This window comes from Canis aureus, chromosome 22 (assembly GCF_053574225.1).
Source record: "Canis aureus isolate CA01 chromosome 22, VMU_Caureus_v.1.0, whole genome shotgun sequence".
Classification (NCBI taxonomy): Eukaryota; Metazoa; Chordata; class Mammalia; order Carnivora; family Canidae; genus Canis; species Canis aureus.
Genome location: NC_135632.1, coordinates 14,822,197 through 14,838,045, shown reverse-complemented (window position 1 = coordinate 14,838,045; position 15,849 = coordinate 14,822,197). Strand labels below are relative to the sequence as shown.

The 15,849-nt window shown below is 35.8% G+C and overlaps 1 protein-coding gene across 6 annotated transcripts in view; it reads right to left on the bottom strand.

Moving 5' to 3' along the window:
* Nucleotides 1-15,849, bottom strand: part of TFDP2 (transcription factor Dp-2) — a 162,265-nt gene that overhangs the window by 19,884 nt on the left and 126,532 nt on the right. For 5 of the 6 annotated variants that reach the window (XM_077864887.1, XM_077864883.1, XM_077864885.1 and 2 more), the window contains 2 exons: nt 6,767-6,929; nt 1,914-2,060 (listed from right to left, as the gene is read on the bottom strand). In XM_077864887.1, the coding sequence (XP_077721013.1) occupies nt 1,914-2,060; nt 6,767-6,929 (310 nt within the window). The remainder of the gene's footprint in view (nt 1-1,913; nt 2,061-6,766; nt 6,930-15,849) is intronic. The other variant, XM_077864884.1, reaches the window with a different exon arrangement.

Below are 15,849 nucleotides of genomic sequence, written 5' to 3'. Positions count from 1 at the left end.
TTCCTTAAAACTCAATCCATTTTAACTATCAATATCAATTAAGGCATATCACACCTTTTTGGGAAGCAGGAGTTAGGATAAGCAAGTAGGCACGATAACAGAATTGTGGCAACTATTATCAATAATGAAATCCATCCACTTAATAAAATCTTGGTATGCAGTACTTGTTGCTATTTCTTACTCAATTCTAATCAGAATCATAGCTAACACTTAGTGAAGACTTACTCTGTGTGTTAGCAACTCAACTAAGCACTTCACACACATCTTTTTTTTTTCCTTTACACATCATCTTAATGCATCTTCACAAAACTCTATGAGGTAAAGTACTGTTGTTACCCATTTTGCATGTAAGGAAATGGAGGCATAGAGGGTGAAGTAACTGCCCAAGGTCACATAGTTCGTGAATGTTAAGAGTCAGGATTTGAACCTAAACTATTTGGTTCCAGAGGCCCTCCTATTAATTACTTTCCTATATTACCCCTAACCTGAAGAATGAGGTAAGATCTCATTTAAGATCTCAGTTTAAATGACTTTTTTTTTTTTTTAAGATTTTATTTATTTATTCATGATAGACAAAAAGAGAGAGACAGAGACACAGGCAGAGGGAGAAGCAGGCTCCATGACGGAAGCCCGACTGGGACTCGATCCCGGGACTCCAGGATCGCGCCCCGGGCCAAAGGCAGGCGCCAAACCACTGAGCCACCCAGGGATCCCCAGTTTAATTGACTTTTAAATGGACATTGCTCCTAATACAGATAGCCTACATATTCAATACATAATTCCTACTTGTATACGGAACATGCTTATGGGACTAACAAATTTTTGCTTATTGAGGCTTAGTTATCAGTTTAATATTACTGGTAATAAAAATGATCCTTAAATTCCACTCTATCAGAAGGAGAAAAGGAGGTCATTTCCATTGTAGAATATGGATAATATTCTACAACTTCTGATGAATGTCTAATTTCTCCCTCCACCCACAAGTTATACCAAGTAAGTTTTGATTTGATGAGGGGAAAAGGGCTGAGAAAAACAAGAAATCAACCATATTTATTGCCAGAAACTCTATTTAACCTCAATTTATTCCATTTATGGCCATTATAGTATAAGTATGTCAAATCAATTTAAAACCAGTAGGTCAGAGTACATGCTCATATAGGAAAAATTGTCTATAATGATTAAAGTTAATGGACTAAAAAATTTTTTTGTTTGTTTTGGTTTTTGGATTTTATTTGAAAGACCGGGGGTGGGGGGGGGAGAGAGAGAGAGAGAGAGCGCGCGCGCACAAGAGAGAACATGAGCAGAGGGACAGGGGGACTGATATGGGACTCAATCCTGGGACCCTGAGATCACGACCTGAACAAAAGGTAGACGCTTAACCAACTGAGCCACTGAGGCACCCATAAAAGCTGTTTTTGCACATATCATCCTAAAAATCATAGAAGCTGAACATTCTATCCTTTCTGATAAAGATACAGATGAAATACCATTCTGTTGCCACTGATGTGAGAGTCAAAGATAAAAGTTTAAACACAAAAGGTAAATAGCCAGTTTCCTTTTGTTTTGTATCCCTATAGCAAGCATTTCATCAAATAAGATATTTCTATTCATGAATTGTCCAAAACTTCTTAGTAGAGTGCTCAGAATTAAGCTAGAATAAAATAAAAATCTTATCTAAGAAACTGTAAAAATCAAGTCAATTAATTTCTGTGTCCCTCAGTTTCATCAAACTATATACCTTGCTAAATCTCCTTCCAGTTCTAAAATTCTACACAGAAGAGTCTGTTAAAAAAAAAAAAAAGACATAGTATACGAGAATAATTAGAAATATTTTAATATATGCATTTCTAAATTAAAATGCATCTTATGTAAAATAAAGCAAACTACTATCTAAAAACAGTTTCCTCACTTACCTCAAGATTTTGACATTCCTGAGCAGAATTGGTAGGCAAGCCAATCCACTTGATTTCTTTTTTTTCCTTTGAAATTATGTTCATTGCCATTAGCACATTTAAAGCATCATAAACTCTTCTCCTAATATTCTTCTGATCATAAGCCTGCTAAAAAGTATTTTTAATGAGTGATAAATTGCAAAGGTTAAGATACAGTCACAGGATATTAAGATATCCTGTTTAATATTATTATTATAATATATTTAGAGTGCTTAAAGAATTCTATACCCAGTGAAAATATCCTTCAAGAGCAAAGATGAGATAAAGATACTTTCAAACAATCTAAAACATAATACAATCTAAAAAATAAAGATTATGTTACCAACAGATCTAAATTTAAAAATACTAAAGGGCCTTCTTTTGGGAGAAGGAAGATGGATGGGATCCAAGATGGGAGTTTGGAGATGTAGGATGGAATGAAGACCAACTCAAAAGATAAATATACGGGTATATCCCAATTAACACTCAGTTTATAAAACAATAATGTCTTGTGGAATCAAGAATATATATATATATATATATAGAACTAACATACATGACAATAGTATTATATCAGAAAGGGGTAATGGAGTTGTTAGTTATTTTTTTATTTTATTTTTTTTTTTATTTTTTTTTATTTTTTTATTTATTTATGATAGTCACAGAGAGAGAGAGAGAGAGGCAGAGACACAGGCAGAGGGAGAAGCAGGCTCCATGCACTGAGAGCCCGATGTGGGATTCGATCCCGGATCTCCGGGATCGCGCCCTGGGCCAAAGGCAGGCGCCAAACCACTGCGCCACCCAGGGATCCCTGGAGTTGTTAGTTAAAGCGAGCTAAACCTCTCCATTGTCTGGGGGATATGAGACTTTGAAAAGTCAAGGATGCATGTTTTAAGCTCTAGGTAAACCGTGCTTTTCAAGTATGTGGTCCAAGTCCGTGCTGATCTGTAAACTGTTACTAGTCTACAATGAAAATAGCGAACTTGCACCAAAATGTCATCACAAAGATCAATAAGCACACTGTTTACTTCAGCTGATTTTTTTTTCTTTCTTTGGTAGCAAGATTTTTTAAAAAAAGATTTTATTTATTTATTCATGAGAGAGAGAGAGAGAGAGAGAGAGAGAGACATAGGCAGAGAGAGAAGCAGGCTCCTCACAGGGAGCCCAATGCGGGACTCAATCCTGGGACTGGGATCACGCCCTGAGCCAAAGGCCGATGCTCAACCACTGAGCCACTCAGGCATCCCCGTAGCAAGATTTTTTCAATGAAGGAGACTGTGTTAAACTTAGATTGTGGAAAAAGTCCCTTATTTTATTATGGACAAGTAGCTCCTAAGGAAAAATCCAATCAGGGATCCCTGGGTGGCGCAGCGGTTTGGCGCCTGCCTTTGGCCCAGGGCGCGATCCTGGAGACCCAGGATCGAATCCCACGTCGGGCTCTCGGTGCATGGAGCCTGCTTCTCCCTCTGCCTATGTCTCTGCCTCTCTCTCTCTCTGTGACTATCATAAATAAATAAAAATGTTAAAAAAAAAAAAAAAGAAAAGAAAAATCCAATCAATAAAATGCCATGATAATAAAGGATGGTGGAGAACACAGAATACAGAACTAAACTTAAATAAGTGGGAGATTTAAGTTATAGAACCGAATGTAAATATTAGAAATCCTGGCACTGTGGAAATAATGATAATATAGTAAAAAAATACCAGGAGGAGACAACAAAATAGGCTTGCTCGTGTTCTCCTTGCTATTTTAAGGGGTATGGGATTCAAAGCAGATTAACTATTTAAACCGATGAAGTAAATAGTAACACAGGTTTTGGCACAATATATTTATTTAAAGTCATAAAAACAAACTGTAATAATATTACTCTTTTAACAACTACCACTAAGATATTCAATCTGTATCTGTGGTAGACAAAAGATGGGACATGCAAGTAGATAGAAGCATATTAACTTTTTCCCTTCATAATCAACAGATACTGGTTTATAGGTAACAACAAAAGAAACAAAATACTGAAGTTACTTAAAGTTATAAAGATAACCAGTTAAAGAACTAAAGACTACAAACCTTCCAATTTATATATTTATAAAAAAAAAATAACACAGCAGGGAATAGACAGAAAACCCCCAACTCTTGCTTGTATTCAGGGATGAGGATGGGGTTGGTAAGTTAAAATTTATATTAGATGATAAAATGTGCTAAGAAGAAATGCCTCGGTACAGTGACATCTGAATAAAAATTGGAGAGAAGAGAGAAACCATATGGCTCCTTAGCAGAGATTCAGACATAGGAAATAGCAAGTCTAACAGTCTGATAAGGAACGTACCTGGCATATTCACCCCGAAACAAAAAGCAAACAAAAACCCACCAATCTCATTCATGGCTGTCAGTGTAAAACTCCTAAATTTTCAGGAAACATACAGAATTTGATTGAATTCAATATCCATTTCTGAATTTTTTAATTAAGAAAAATGAAAGAAATATTCATTTAAAAGATCAAGTTATGGTTGCTATAATTTCAAGATAAAACTTTTATCATAAGGTGGCTAGAGTATAGTAACTGGGAGAGTTCCTAGTAGGAGATGAGATGAGAGAGGTAATGGTGGGCCAGATCATATAGGTCTTGTAGAACATTTTGAAAATTTCCACTTTCACTCAGAATCAGAATGCGACATACCTTCTCTACAGGTGCCAGAGAAAAGAAAAAAAATGCATTACCAAATAATGGCTCACAAGAAAAATCTCAAAGCAATTTTAAAAAATATATAAATAGTTCAATTTATAAAAAAAATCCCTATTACCTGGAAATATAAAAATTCTAATGCCATTCTTAGGTCAGAGAGGAAACTAAAACCAAAGTTGCAGAATATTTAAAGAGTAATATATCAGAATCAATGGGAAATGGCTAAAGCAGTGCACATGAGGAAAAGTCACAGCTATAAACATTTTCATTGGGACGCCTGGGTGGCTCAGTGGTTGAGCGTCTGCCTTTGGCTCAGGGTGTGATCCCTGGTCCAGGGATCAAGTCCCACATCGGGCTCCCTGTGAGGAGCCTGCCTCTCCCTTGCCTGTGTCTCTGCCCCTCTCTCTGTGTCTCTCATGAATAAATAAATAAATTAAAAAAACAAACAAACAAACATTTTCATTACTAAACAAAAATAATCAAAGTAAATAAAGTATATATCATAATCTACAGGATAGAAAAATAACAAAAGTAACTTCAGGAAAGAGAAGATACTATTAAATGAATATAGGAAAAAAAAAAAGAAATTAACTACAAAACAGAAGAGTCCATACAAATTTAGGAGATGGTTCTTTGGGAAAAATAATTGCAAATAGTTTTAAGAACATGTATGAAATGGAGGATTTTCTAAGAAACCATAAAATACTAAAGGAGACAAAAATTCTAAACAGGCTAATTACCAAAGTAAAAATGGAGAATGCTATCTAAGCATTACCCCCCACCAAATCACCATGCCTAGATGGTATCAGAGGTGATTTCTATTCTATAAAATGTCAGGGAAGCAAAATACACATCTAATGCTATTAAACCTATAATGGAGTAAAGTGGAAGAAGGAAAAAAACCCTCTAAATTTTAAAAAGCCCAGCATAACACTGCAAATCAAAACTGCAAAGATGGAAAAAAAAAAAAAAAAAAAAAAACAACTGCAAAGATGGTAAAAACAAAAAGATTACATCAATCTCATTTAGGACTGTCAGTGTAAAATACCTAAATTTTCAAAACTACACAAAATTGGAATAAATTAAATATCCATTTCTGATTATTTTTAGTTAAGAAAAAAGAAACATTCAGGATGCCTGGGTGGCTTGGCGTGTGGTCCCAGGATCCTGGGATCGAGTCCCACATTGGGCTTCCTGTAGGCAGCCTGCTTCTCCATCTGCCTGTGTCTCTGCATCTCTGTGTCTCTCATGAATAAATAAAATCTTAAAAATAAATAATAAAAAATAAAAAAAGAAACATTCATTTAAAAAATCAAGTTATGGATGCTATCATTTCAAAATAAAACCCTTGTCATAATTAAGATTGGAATATTAAACATATTTCCAGTAAGGTCAAGAACTATTTTAAGAATTGTGGAGTATATATAATATGATCACATTTAAATAAAGTGCAAATTGATCTATAATGATAAAAAGCAGATCAGCAATTGCCTAGGGATAGAGGGAGAAGGAGGGAAGGAGGGATACATTACAAAAGGCAGAAAGAACCTTTTGGGAGTGACAGAACTGTTCTGTAGCTCTCCAAAATAAACAAATAAAATCTTAAAAAAAAAAAAATTAAAAAAAAATAAAATAAAATAGGGAATAGGTTTTATTATGTGTATGCCTAAGGAACTTTGGAGATGATACTAAAGAATCTGGTAATAGTGAATATGCCTTTGTGGAGAAAGATTAAGGTCTGTGGTTAAAAAGAGGACTTACATGTTCCATAAATATGTCTATAATGTTCTATGAATATTCTCTGCCTGCTGCTCCTCCTGCTGTGCTCTCAAATAAACAAATAAAATCTTTTTAAAAAAGTATGTTCCTTTTGTAACTCCCCAAAGTATATTTAAAAAATACATGCTAATCTTTATGTTTAAATATATAATAAAAGAACCCTTTCTAAAACAAAACTCAACAGAAGAATTCCTCAAAAGACAATATGAAACCCTCACGTAAAGGAGTTGGGGATTCCCTAGCTTGTCTGAGTCCTTAAAAAAATGACACAGGCAAAAAAAAAAAAAAAAAAAAAAAAACAGACACAGTCAACCTAGAGATACACTGTTCTATCACTCATCATAGTCAATGTCAAGTGCATGATCTACCTACCGAATCAGCTGCCAAATGGTTATTTGAATTGGTGAACTCTGATACCAGCTCATCGGCCACTTCATTGTATGACGTTGTACCTTTCCGCTGAACTTTCTCACATACTTTCATGGAAAAATGTCTCAAGCCTTTTCCATTTTTATCTCCTTTTTTGCTTCGTTTACTAAAAGAGAAAAAAATGCATATTTATACACCAGACTTCCTTTACGAAACTATAAAGTAATGTGAGAATATACTAACTTGATTTTTGCTTTAGGTGGTCAATTTTAAATTGAATTAGAGATGAGGAAATGTTCTGAACTTAATTTTTGCCTTAAAGCCTAATAAGTGTGAGATTAGAGTGCTTTTCTATACGCATCATTCATTTATTCAATAAACATTTACTGACCAGTTATTTACTATTATGTGCCAGGTACTGTTCTATACACATGAAAAGAACAGACAAAAATACTGTGCTGGTGGTTATATACTTACCTTTTTGTATTCTATGTGTGCTACAGTTCTTTTTCACTTAAAATTAAAAGTACTACTATCAGTTTCATTTATCTACTCAAATTTCAAACAGAGGTCATTGGTATTAAGAAGGGATCTAAGTCTTCAATTTTTTTAACTTTGGTTAATGCCTAGTCATAAACTTTGATGACTTATTACCTTTTCAGGGGTTCAGTTTAGTTCTACTAATTTCTGAGTGTCAACTATATGCTAAGAACTATAATAGGGACTAGAGTACAAAAACGACAACAGAGGCAAAATCCTTGCCATCAAAATGAGTCTTGGGGAGGGGAGAAAGACAAATCAGACCTATAAGGACAGATAATACCAATATAGTAAGGTAAGTGCCAAATCTGAGTTATTTACAATGTTCATGGGAATTGGGAAGAGGGACATCTCATCTAACCTAGAGGAGAAAGACTTGCTGGAGTAAAAGCCAAGTGAAAACAATCAACAAAATGAAAAGGCAACCCTATGGAATGGGAGAAAATATTTACAAACCCTTTATCTGATAGGGGGTTAATATCCAAAATATCCAAGAAACTCCAACAACTCATTAACAAAGAACCCCCAAATAACCCAATTAAAAAAACAGGCAAGAGTCAATAACACAAATTTCTCCAAAGAAGAACACAAATGGACAACCGGCAAATGAAAGTTGCTCAACATCACTAATCATTAGAAAAAATGCAAACCAAAATCACCATGAGGTGTTACCTGATACCTGTTAGGATGGCTAGTTAAAACAAAACAAAACACAAAAGATAAGTACTGCTGAGAATGTGAAGAAATTACAATCCTTGTACATTCTTGGTAGGAATGGAAAATGGTATAGCTGCTATGACAAAAAGTATGGAGATTCCTCAAAATATTTAAAATAGAATTTCCCTATAATCCAATGATCCCCTTTCTGGGTATATATCCAAAAGAACTGAAATCAGGATCTCAGAGAGGTATCTGCACTCTCATGTTCATTGCAGCATTATTCGCAAAAACCAAGATAAGGAACCAATCTAATAGTCCATAGGTAGATGAAAGGATTAATACATACAATGGAATATCATTTGGCCTTAAAAGAGAATGAAATCCTGCCATAAGCGACAACATGCATGATGTTAGAGGACATTATACTAAGCCAATCACAAAAGAACAAATAATGCATGATGCCACTTACATAAAGTGTCCGAAACAGTCAAATACATAGAAGAGTAGAATGGTGCTTGCCAAGGGCCAGAGGGAAAAGGAAAATAGGGAATTGTTCAATAGGTTCAATAAAGTTTCAGTTATGCAAGATGAGCAAGTTCTAGAGATCCACTGTACAACATAGTGCCTATATAGTTAACAATAATGTATACTTAAAAATTTGTTAGGGGTAAATCTCATGTTAAATGTTTTTACCACCACCGCTACCAAAACAAATGAGAACTGTCAAGCGAAGGAAGTTAGGAAGAGCAACCAGGCAGAAGCAGCAAGAGTAAATACATGGGAGAGTGAAACAGATGATAAATGTTCAGAGCCTTACAAACAAACAGTGCAGTATTACTAGAATATAAAGTGAAAGGCAAAAGATGAAGCAGAAAAGTAGATAAGAGGCCAGGCCCTTAAATGCTATCCAAAGGAATCTGTACTTTATCATATTCCATTAGTATAATTATATTCATTTATAAATTATTTACGCATTCTACTGTGTTATATATACATTAAGACATAGACTAAATGTATTTTTTAAAAGAATGAAATAAGGACAGATAACTACTTTCTTTTTCCCACATTCCCAAAGAATCATCTGTGGTTATAGACTACTGCTACTACTACTACTATTACTACTAAAATACTGGGAAGCCACTAAAGGTAGTAAGTGAGGGAATAACATGGTGAAGTTTTCAGTTAGGCAGAGATTCTGGCTGCAAAGCAGAAGATGCCTTTATAAGAGGCAAAAGTAGAGACAGGAAGACCAGGTGAGAGGCAAGCGTAGGCAAGAAATATCAAGTCCTGAAATTGGGGCAACTGGATAAGTAGGGTTGGATAAGAAGAGATAGATCTGCATAAATTTTAAGGATAAAAATTTATCCTTATCTTTACTAAGTGACTGATGTGAACGTTAAGAAAGAGGGAAATAAGAGAATGACGTTAGAAAGAAGGGTCATTTATTGAGAACAAGGAGACGGGAATAAATTCATGAGTCTCATTTTAAACCTTCTCATCTGTATGGTCCAATACCTAGGTAAAATTCACATGCAGCTACTGAGCACTTGAAATCTGGGAAGTCTGTATTAAGATGAATTTCACTGAATTTCAAAGATTTGCATGTGAAATGAATGTAAAATATCTCATGAGTAATTTTTACATTAATTACATATTGAAATATAAGATTTTAGATACACTAGATTAAATAGGAGATATAAAAATTAATTTCAGGGGCAGCTGGCTGGCTCAGTAAAGCATGCAACTCTTGATCTTGCAGCTGTGAGTTTGAGCCCCATGTTGAGTGTGAGATTACTTAAAAATAAAATCTTAAAATAAAATTAATTTCACACGTTTTTATTTTTTAAATTGGCTTTAGAAAACTAAAAATTCCATGTGTCTTGCACTACATTTCTATTGGTCAGCAAGGATATTGCGTTTGATGTGTCAGTAGAGTATCCCAATTGATATATTCAATACACAGCTGAATATGTAAGTCTCACTTTGTAAGTGGGCTTATAGGACAAGTCACTTACAAGTTCATCAGCATGTGTACCCATGCCAACCTTCTTCCTATCAGTCTTAGAGGATTAGGTATCCCTCTTTGTTTTTATTTTTTAATTTTTATTTATTTATTTTTTTAAAATAAGTTGCTCTGGAATTTTTTTTTTTTTTAAGATTTTATTTATTCATAGAGACATAGAGAGAGAGAGAGAGAGAGGCAGAGAGAGAAGCAGGCCCCATGCAGGGAACCCGATGCAGGACTCAATCCCGGGTCTCCAGGATCACACCCCGGGCTGCAGGCGGCGCTATACCGCTATGCCACCAGGGTTGTCCCCCTCTTTGTTTTTAAATATAACTTCCTTTTTTAAGATAACAGCTGTATTGAAATATAATTCACATATTGATATTGTAAGCTCCATTTTTAAAAGTATACAATTTAGCAGCAACTACCACTACCACCGCCATTCTTTTCCCTGAAAAGAAACCCTGTACCTACTGACAGTCATGCCTCATTCCTCCACCCCCTACTATTCTACTCTTTGTTGCTATGTATTTGCCTATTTGCTAAAGTCTACCTTTCTTCCTTTCTCTCCTTATCTCTTTCCTCCCTTCCTTTCTTCTTTTATGTAGGCCCCACGCCCACCATGAAGCTCCGTTTCTGTATTGTTTGTTCTCCTTGAGCTATTCTAGTCAGTGGTTGTTTTCAATATATAATCTTATTATGAAACTGGAATCTGATCAAGACTCCAGTTCCGGGCAACTGGGTGGCTCAGTGGTTGAGCATCTGCCTTTGGCTCAGGTCAGGATCCTGGGGTCCTGGGACTGAGCCCTGCATCGGACCTCCCTGCAGGGAGCCTGCTTCTCCCTCTGCCTGTGTCTCTTCCTCTCTGAGTCTTTCATGAATAAATAAATAAAATCTTGGAAAAAAAAAAAAAAAAACAGGTCCAACTATACCACTTTAGGGGAAATACCAAGGACAGAATATGTTAAACTATACTACAAGGATTTAATAAACAAACTCTTTAGGCTTTCTCTTTAGGATACATAATGTGGTTCCTTCAACTAAAAAATTATAAGGGGACAGTGGTGGGAGGGAGAAAGGAGAGTGAAGGGAGAGAACAGGTACAGAAGGAGACTCTACAGGTTTTGTAATACATATAAATTTATTTAAATCCTGATTCAAATAGACTATAAACACACACACACACCAAGTATGGGGGAGTCTGGGAAAATAGCTTTAATATGGGAAGCCTGGGTGGCTCAGTGGTTGAGCATCTGCCTTCAGCTCAGGGCATGATCCTGGAGTCCTGGGATCTAATCCCACATCAGGCTCCATGCCTGGAGCCTGCTTCTCCTTCTGCCTATGTCTCTGACTCTCTCTCTCTCTCTCTGTCTCTCATGAATAAAATCTTTAAAGAAAAAAAAAAAAAGAAAATAGTATTAGCATAGTTTTAAACTCTTCAAATCCCTACATAAAAACAGAGTAACTAGATAACAAAACCAAAATTCCTTGACAGCATTTACAATAAAACTAGATGACAAGGTGTCCTCAGAATACAAACCACCAAGAGCCAAAACACCTACACAATAAAGAAATATTCAATGGGGCTGCATCTAATGAACTCAGAATAGGATAATCCCAAAATAGCCAGCAAGAATTTACAACAGGCCAATTTGAGAAGATCAGTTGAAACAAGGAGTTTTTTACACCTCTTCAATGCCAGCTGAGTGTAAGGGCCACAATAAGGCTGCAACAATCTAGTCTGTATGACTCTCACAACTGATATTCAAGAGAAAACAACAAGTACTAGAGGTAGGCAAAGTATCCACAGCCAGTAAGAGTATCTGAAGAAGAAAATCAAAGCAAGAAAACAGAATTGATACTAAATGCTAAATTCAAGAAAATGTTCAGAAATAAAAGATAATAACCTAAAACTGACAAATACCAAGACATTCTAATAAAATTCTGAATTTCAAAGAAAAAGAATTCTTTGTGCATCTAGAAGAAAAGAGTATCAGATTTTTCAACAGCAACGAATTATGCCAGAAAAAAATAAATATATTTAGGAAATTGAGAGAAAGTATGAACCAAGGATTTTTGTATCCAGTGAAACTGACTTAAACTCAAATACAAAATGCACAAACTCAGGGATTACTCTTCCCGAAGAAACCATTAGAGCACAAGCTTCAGACAATCAAAATGACCAGATACTCACATAATACCTGGTAATCCTATCTACAGTTATCTATAGATCTAAGGCTAAATGAAGTCTAGGAGGGAAAGAGGATAGTATACTAAAGTGGGTATATGCTCCAACACTGTGGTTAAAGCATGACTATTAAAAAAATAAGGAGGGGGCACCTGGGTGGTACAGTCAGTTAAGCATCCAACTCCCGGTTTTAGCTCAGGTCATGATCTCAGGGTCTGAGATAAGACTCCCATGTGGGACTCCTTGCTCAACTACATGCTCAGCCCATGTCAGATTCCTCTCTCCCTCTCCCTCTGCCCCTCCCCCCACCCCCCACATGTGCTCTTTCTCTATAAAATAAATATTTAAAAAAGAAAAGAACGGAGAGAACACAGAGAGCATATGCAAAAAATTTTAAAATGTTTTTAGTAACCATATTAATGGAAATATTAGTTTTATTTGGGACACTGGGACATTAAGCAATATAATATGGGATAAAACCAATAAGAATATGGGATAAAACCAATCATATATACTAATTCTATTACTTTTTCATCCTCATGTCCTTAAAAATCAGGATTCTCACAATGGAAGAAAGGGGAATGAGATGTAACAGAAAAGAGGTTTAGTAAGATTTGAACTGGAAGTATCAATATGAACCCATTAAGTATTGTATCTTTGTGGGTATGTGTCTTAACTCTGTCCATTTAAAAGGACTGGAAAAAATTGACCAATCTAGTAGCAATGAACATCTGCAGCCCCCAGGAGGAGCCTGATATAAAATCCTCCCTAAGGGAAATCAGGGCTTCTTAGAGAAATGGCTGATTCCAGGTACAGGACAGGAAATGGATAAGATGAACTTGGAACATCGTATAATATCAGGTAACAAGCATCAAAGACTACCAGAGTCATGTCAAAAGGACTTAAGATCAATTAGAAGAGGCTCCCAGTAGCCAAAGATGAAACAATTTAAGCTTCGATTGTAATAGGTGCAAAGTATGAAACCCATCAAGTATGTTCAAATTCATGAATTCATAATGATACTTTTAAAAGGGAAGAATTGGTCATCTGTGGAAGAAGACCAGGAACAAATTCATCATCTTGAAAACTGGCCAATAAAGGGAGGATATCCAGCATTTATTCTGCTTTCTTATAGGAACTGTACCTCCAGGTAAAGAAATAGTGTGTGTGTATATATATATATAGATAGATAGATAGATATATCTGTACTATTGTGACTATATATATATATATATATATATATATATAGTGCTAGTAGTTAGAATAATACTAATTGCAACCCACAATAAATTAATAGTTACAACCATTAAGCATGACTGCATCAGCAATGTGCAAATCATAAAAAAAAAGAGACAATGTTAGAACACCCCACTATCTAGTCTTGCCAAGGATTAAACATCAGTCTGATAAAACATGCCAGACTACAGGAAATACAGAAAACAGAGGAATGTGTTTAGATGCACATGAGTACAAAAATCAATAAAATCTAGACTGTGGAAACCGCACAAGTCAAACAGACTGGTTTCAACAACTAAAGTCTGAGGAAAATAATGGGACAGAATGGAGATCTATATATAAAATAGATATCAACTTTTTTTAACAGGCAAGACTAAAATGTGGGAAAGGAGGCACCACTTAGGTAACAAAACTATTTAAACATTCAAGGAAGTGATTACTCTAAAAATCAGGTAACATACATAGGAGAGAGAGAGGGTATAGTGATTGGGATGGGACACATGAAGGGGTCTCTGGGTTCTACTTATTGAGCTGGTGGTTGTTATAAGACTATTTGCCCTGAAGTATTTATTAGTCATATATTTGCTTTTTCATAATTTTCTGTATCTGAATCTTACAAAAAAAAAAAAAAAGCAAACAAAATGTCATTTGAAACAACTAGAAATTTGAACACTTACTACATATTTGATATTAAGGAATTATTGTTAATTTTCCTAGGTATAATGATATTGTAGATATGTCTAAAAAGGAGACTTTTTAGATATAAGTAGAGAGAGATTTATGATGAAAATGATTTGCTTTACAATAATATAGAAAGAGGTACATACAAAACGAGAAATGCCATGAATTGATTATTGTTGAAATTCAGAGATATGCACATAAGAGGTTCATGATATGAGTCATCTACTTCTGTATTTTAAATTCTCTATAAAGAGTTAAAAAAAAAAAAAGAAGAGAAAAAGAATAGTTTGAGCCTTGATTATTTACATTGGTTTAGTCCTTAGCCTCAGTTTCCTATACTCTGCCCAGCTTTCTCAGGAAGGGGTCTTTATATATTACAATACCATATAAACACAAAGGAGAACTCAACATATACAATACATGACACTGGATCCTATGGCAGTTTTCATCTAGATGAATAACAGAACCATCTACCCAATCACACAAGCCAGAAACCAGATTCGACCTATGTTCTTCTAATGCCCTTCTTATCAAATCAATCTAATTCTATCAAATCTAATCTAATCTAGTCCTAAACAACTTTTGAATTCAACTTCTCTGTGTTCCCACAGTTCATCTAGTTCAGGTCTTCATAATCTCTCTCTCAACAGAACTAGAGTCTTTTAAGTATTCTCCTTGTGCTGTCTAGAGGCATTCCAATCCTTCCTCCAGAGGACAGTTATGGTGATCTTTCTTTCTTTTACAGGTTTTATTTATTTGAGAGAAATAGAATGAGAGAATGAAAATGAGAATGAGAGAGAGAGTGTGTGTGTGTGTGTGAGCTATCATCAACAGGGGCGGAGGGGTTGTAGAGGGAGAGGGAAAAGCAGATTCCCTGCTGAGCACAGGGAGCTTGATGCGGGGCTCCATCCCAGTATCCCGGGATCATGACCTGAGCCAAAAGCAGCCGCTTAACTGACTGAGTCACCCACCCAGATGCTTCCCATGGTGGTCTTTCTACATGAACTGGATCATGTCCTGTGCAGTTTAAAACCAGTGGTAGTGGCAAGTAGTAAATACTTACTGATTGCTGAGTATGTACTAGGCATTGTTCTAAGTACTTTCATTTTTTAAAAAGACTTATTTGAGAGAGATAGCATGAGTGTGTGCATCTGTGAGCAGAGGGAGGGGCAAAGGGAGAGAAGAATCTCAAGAAGACTCCCTGCTGAGCACAGAGCCCCACATGGGGCTCAATCTCAGGACCCCAAGATCATGACCTGAGCCAAAATCAAGAGTTGGATGCTTAACTGAGCAACCCAGATACCCCATAAGTAATTTTATTTTATTTTTTAATATTTTATTTCTTTATTTTAGAGAGAGAGCATGAATGGGAAGGAGAAGGAGAAAGAATCCAAAGCAGACTCTGCACTGAGCATGGAGCCCCATGCAGGGCTCAATCCCACAACCTTGAGATCATGATACTGAGCCAAAACCAAGAGTCAGATGCTTAACAGACAGAGCCACAGGTGCCTCAAGTAATTTCATTTTTTAAAAGAATCCACCACTTTGTTTGCTACATATATTTCCACACAAAGTCCACTCTACACTGATCTGCCCTTCAGTTTGGGGTTTGTATGTATGTCTTTATTTATTTTTTAAAGATTTTATTTATTTATTCATGAGAAACAGAGAGAGACAGAGAGGCAGAGACACAGGCAGAGGGAGAAGCAGGCTCCATGCAGGGGGCCTGATGTGGGACTCGATCCCAGGACTCCAGGATCACGCCCTGAGCTGAAG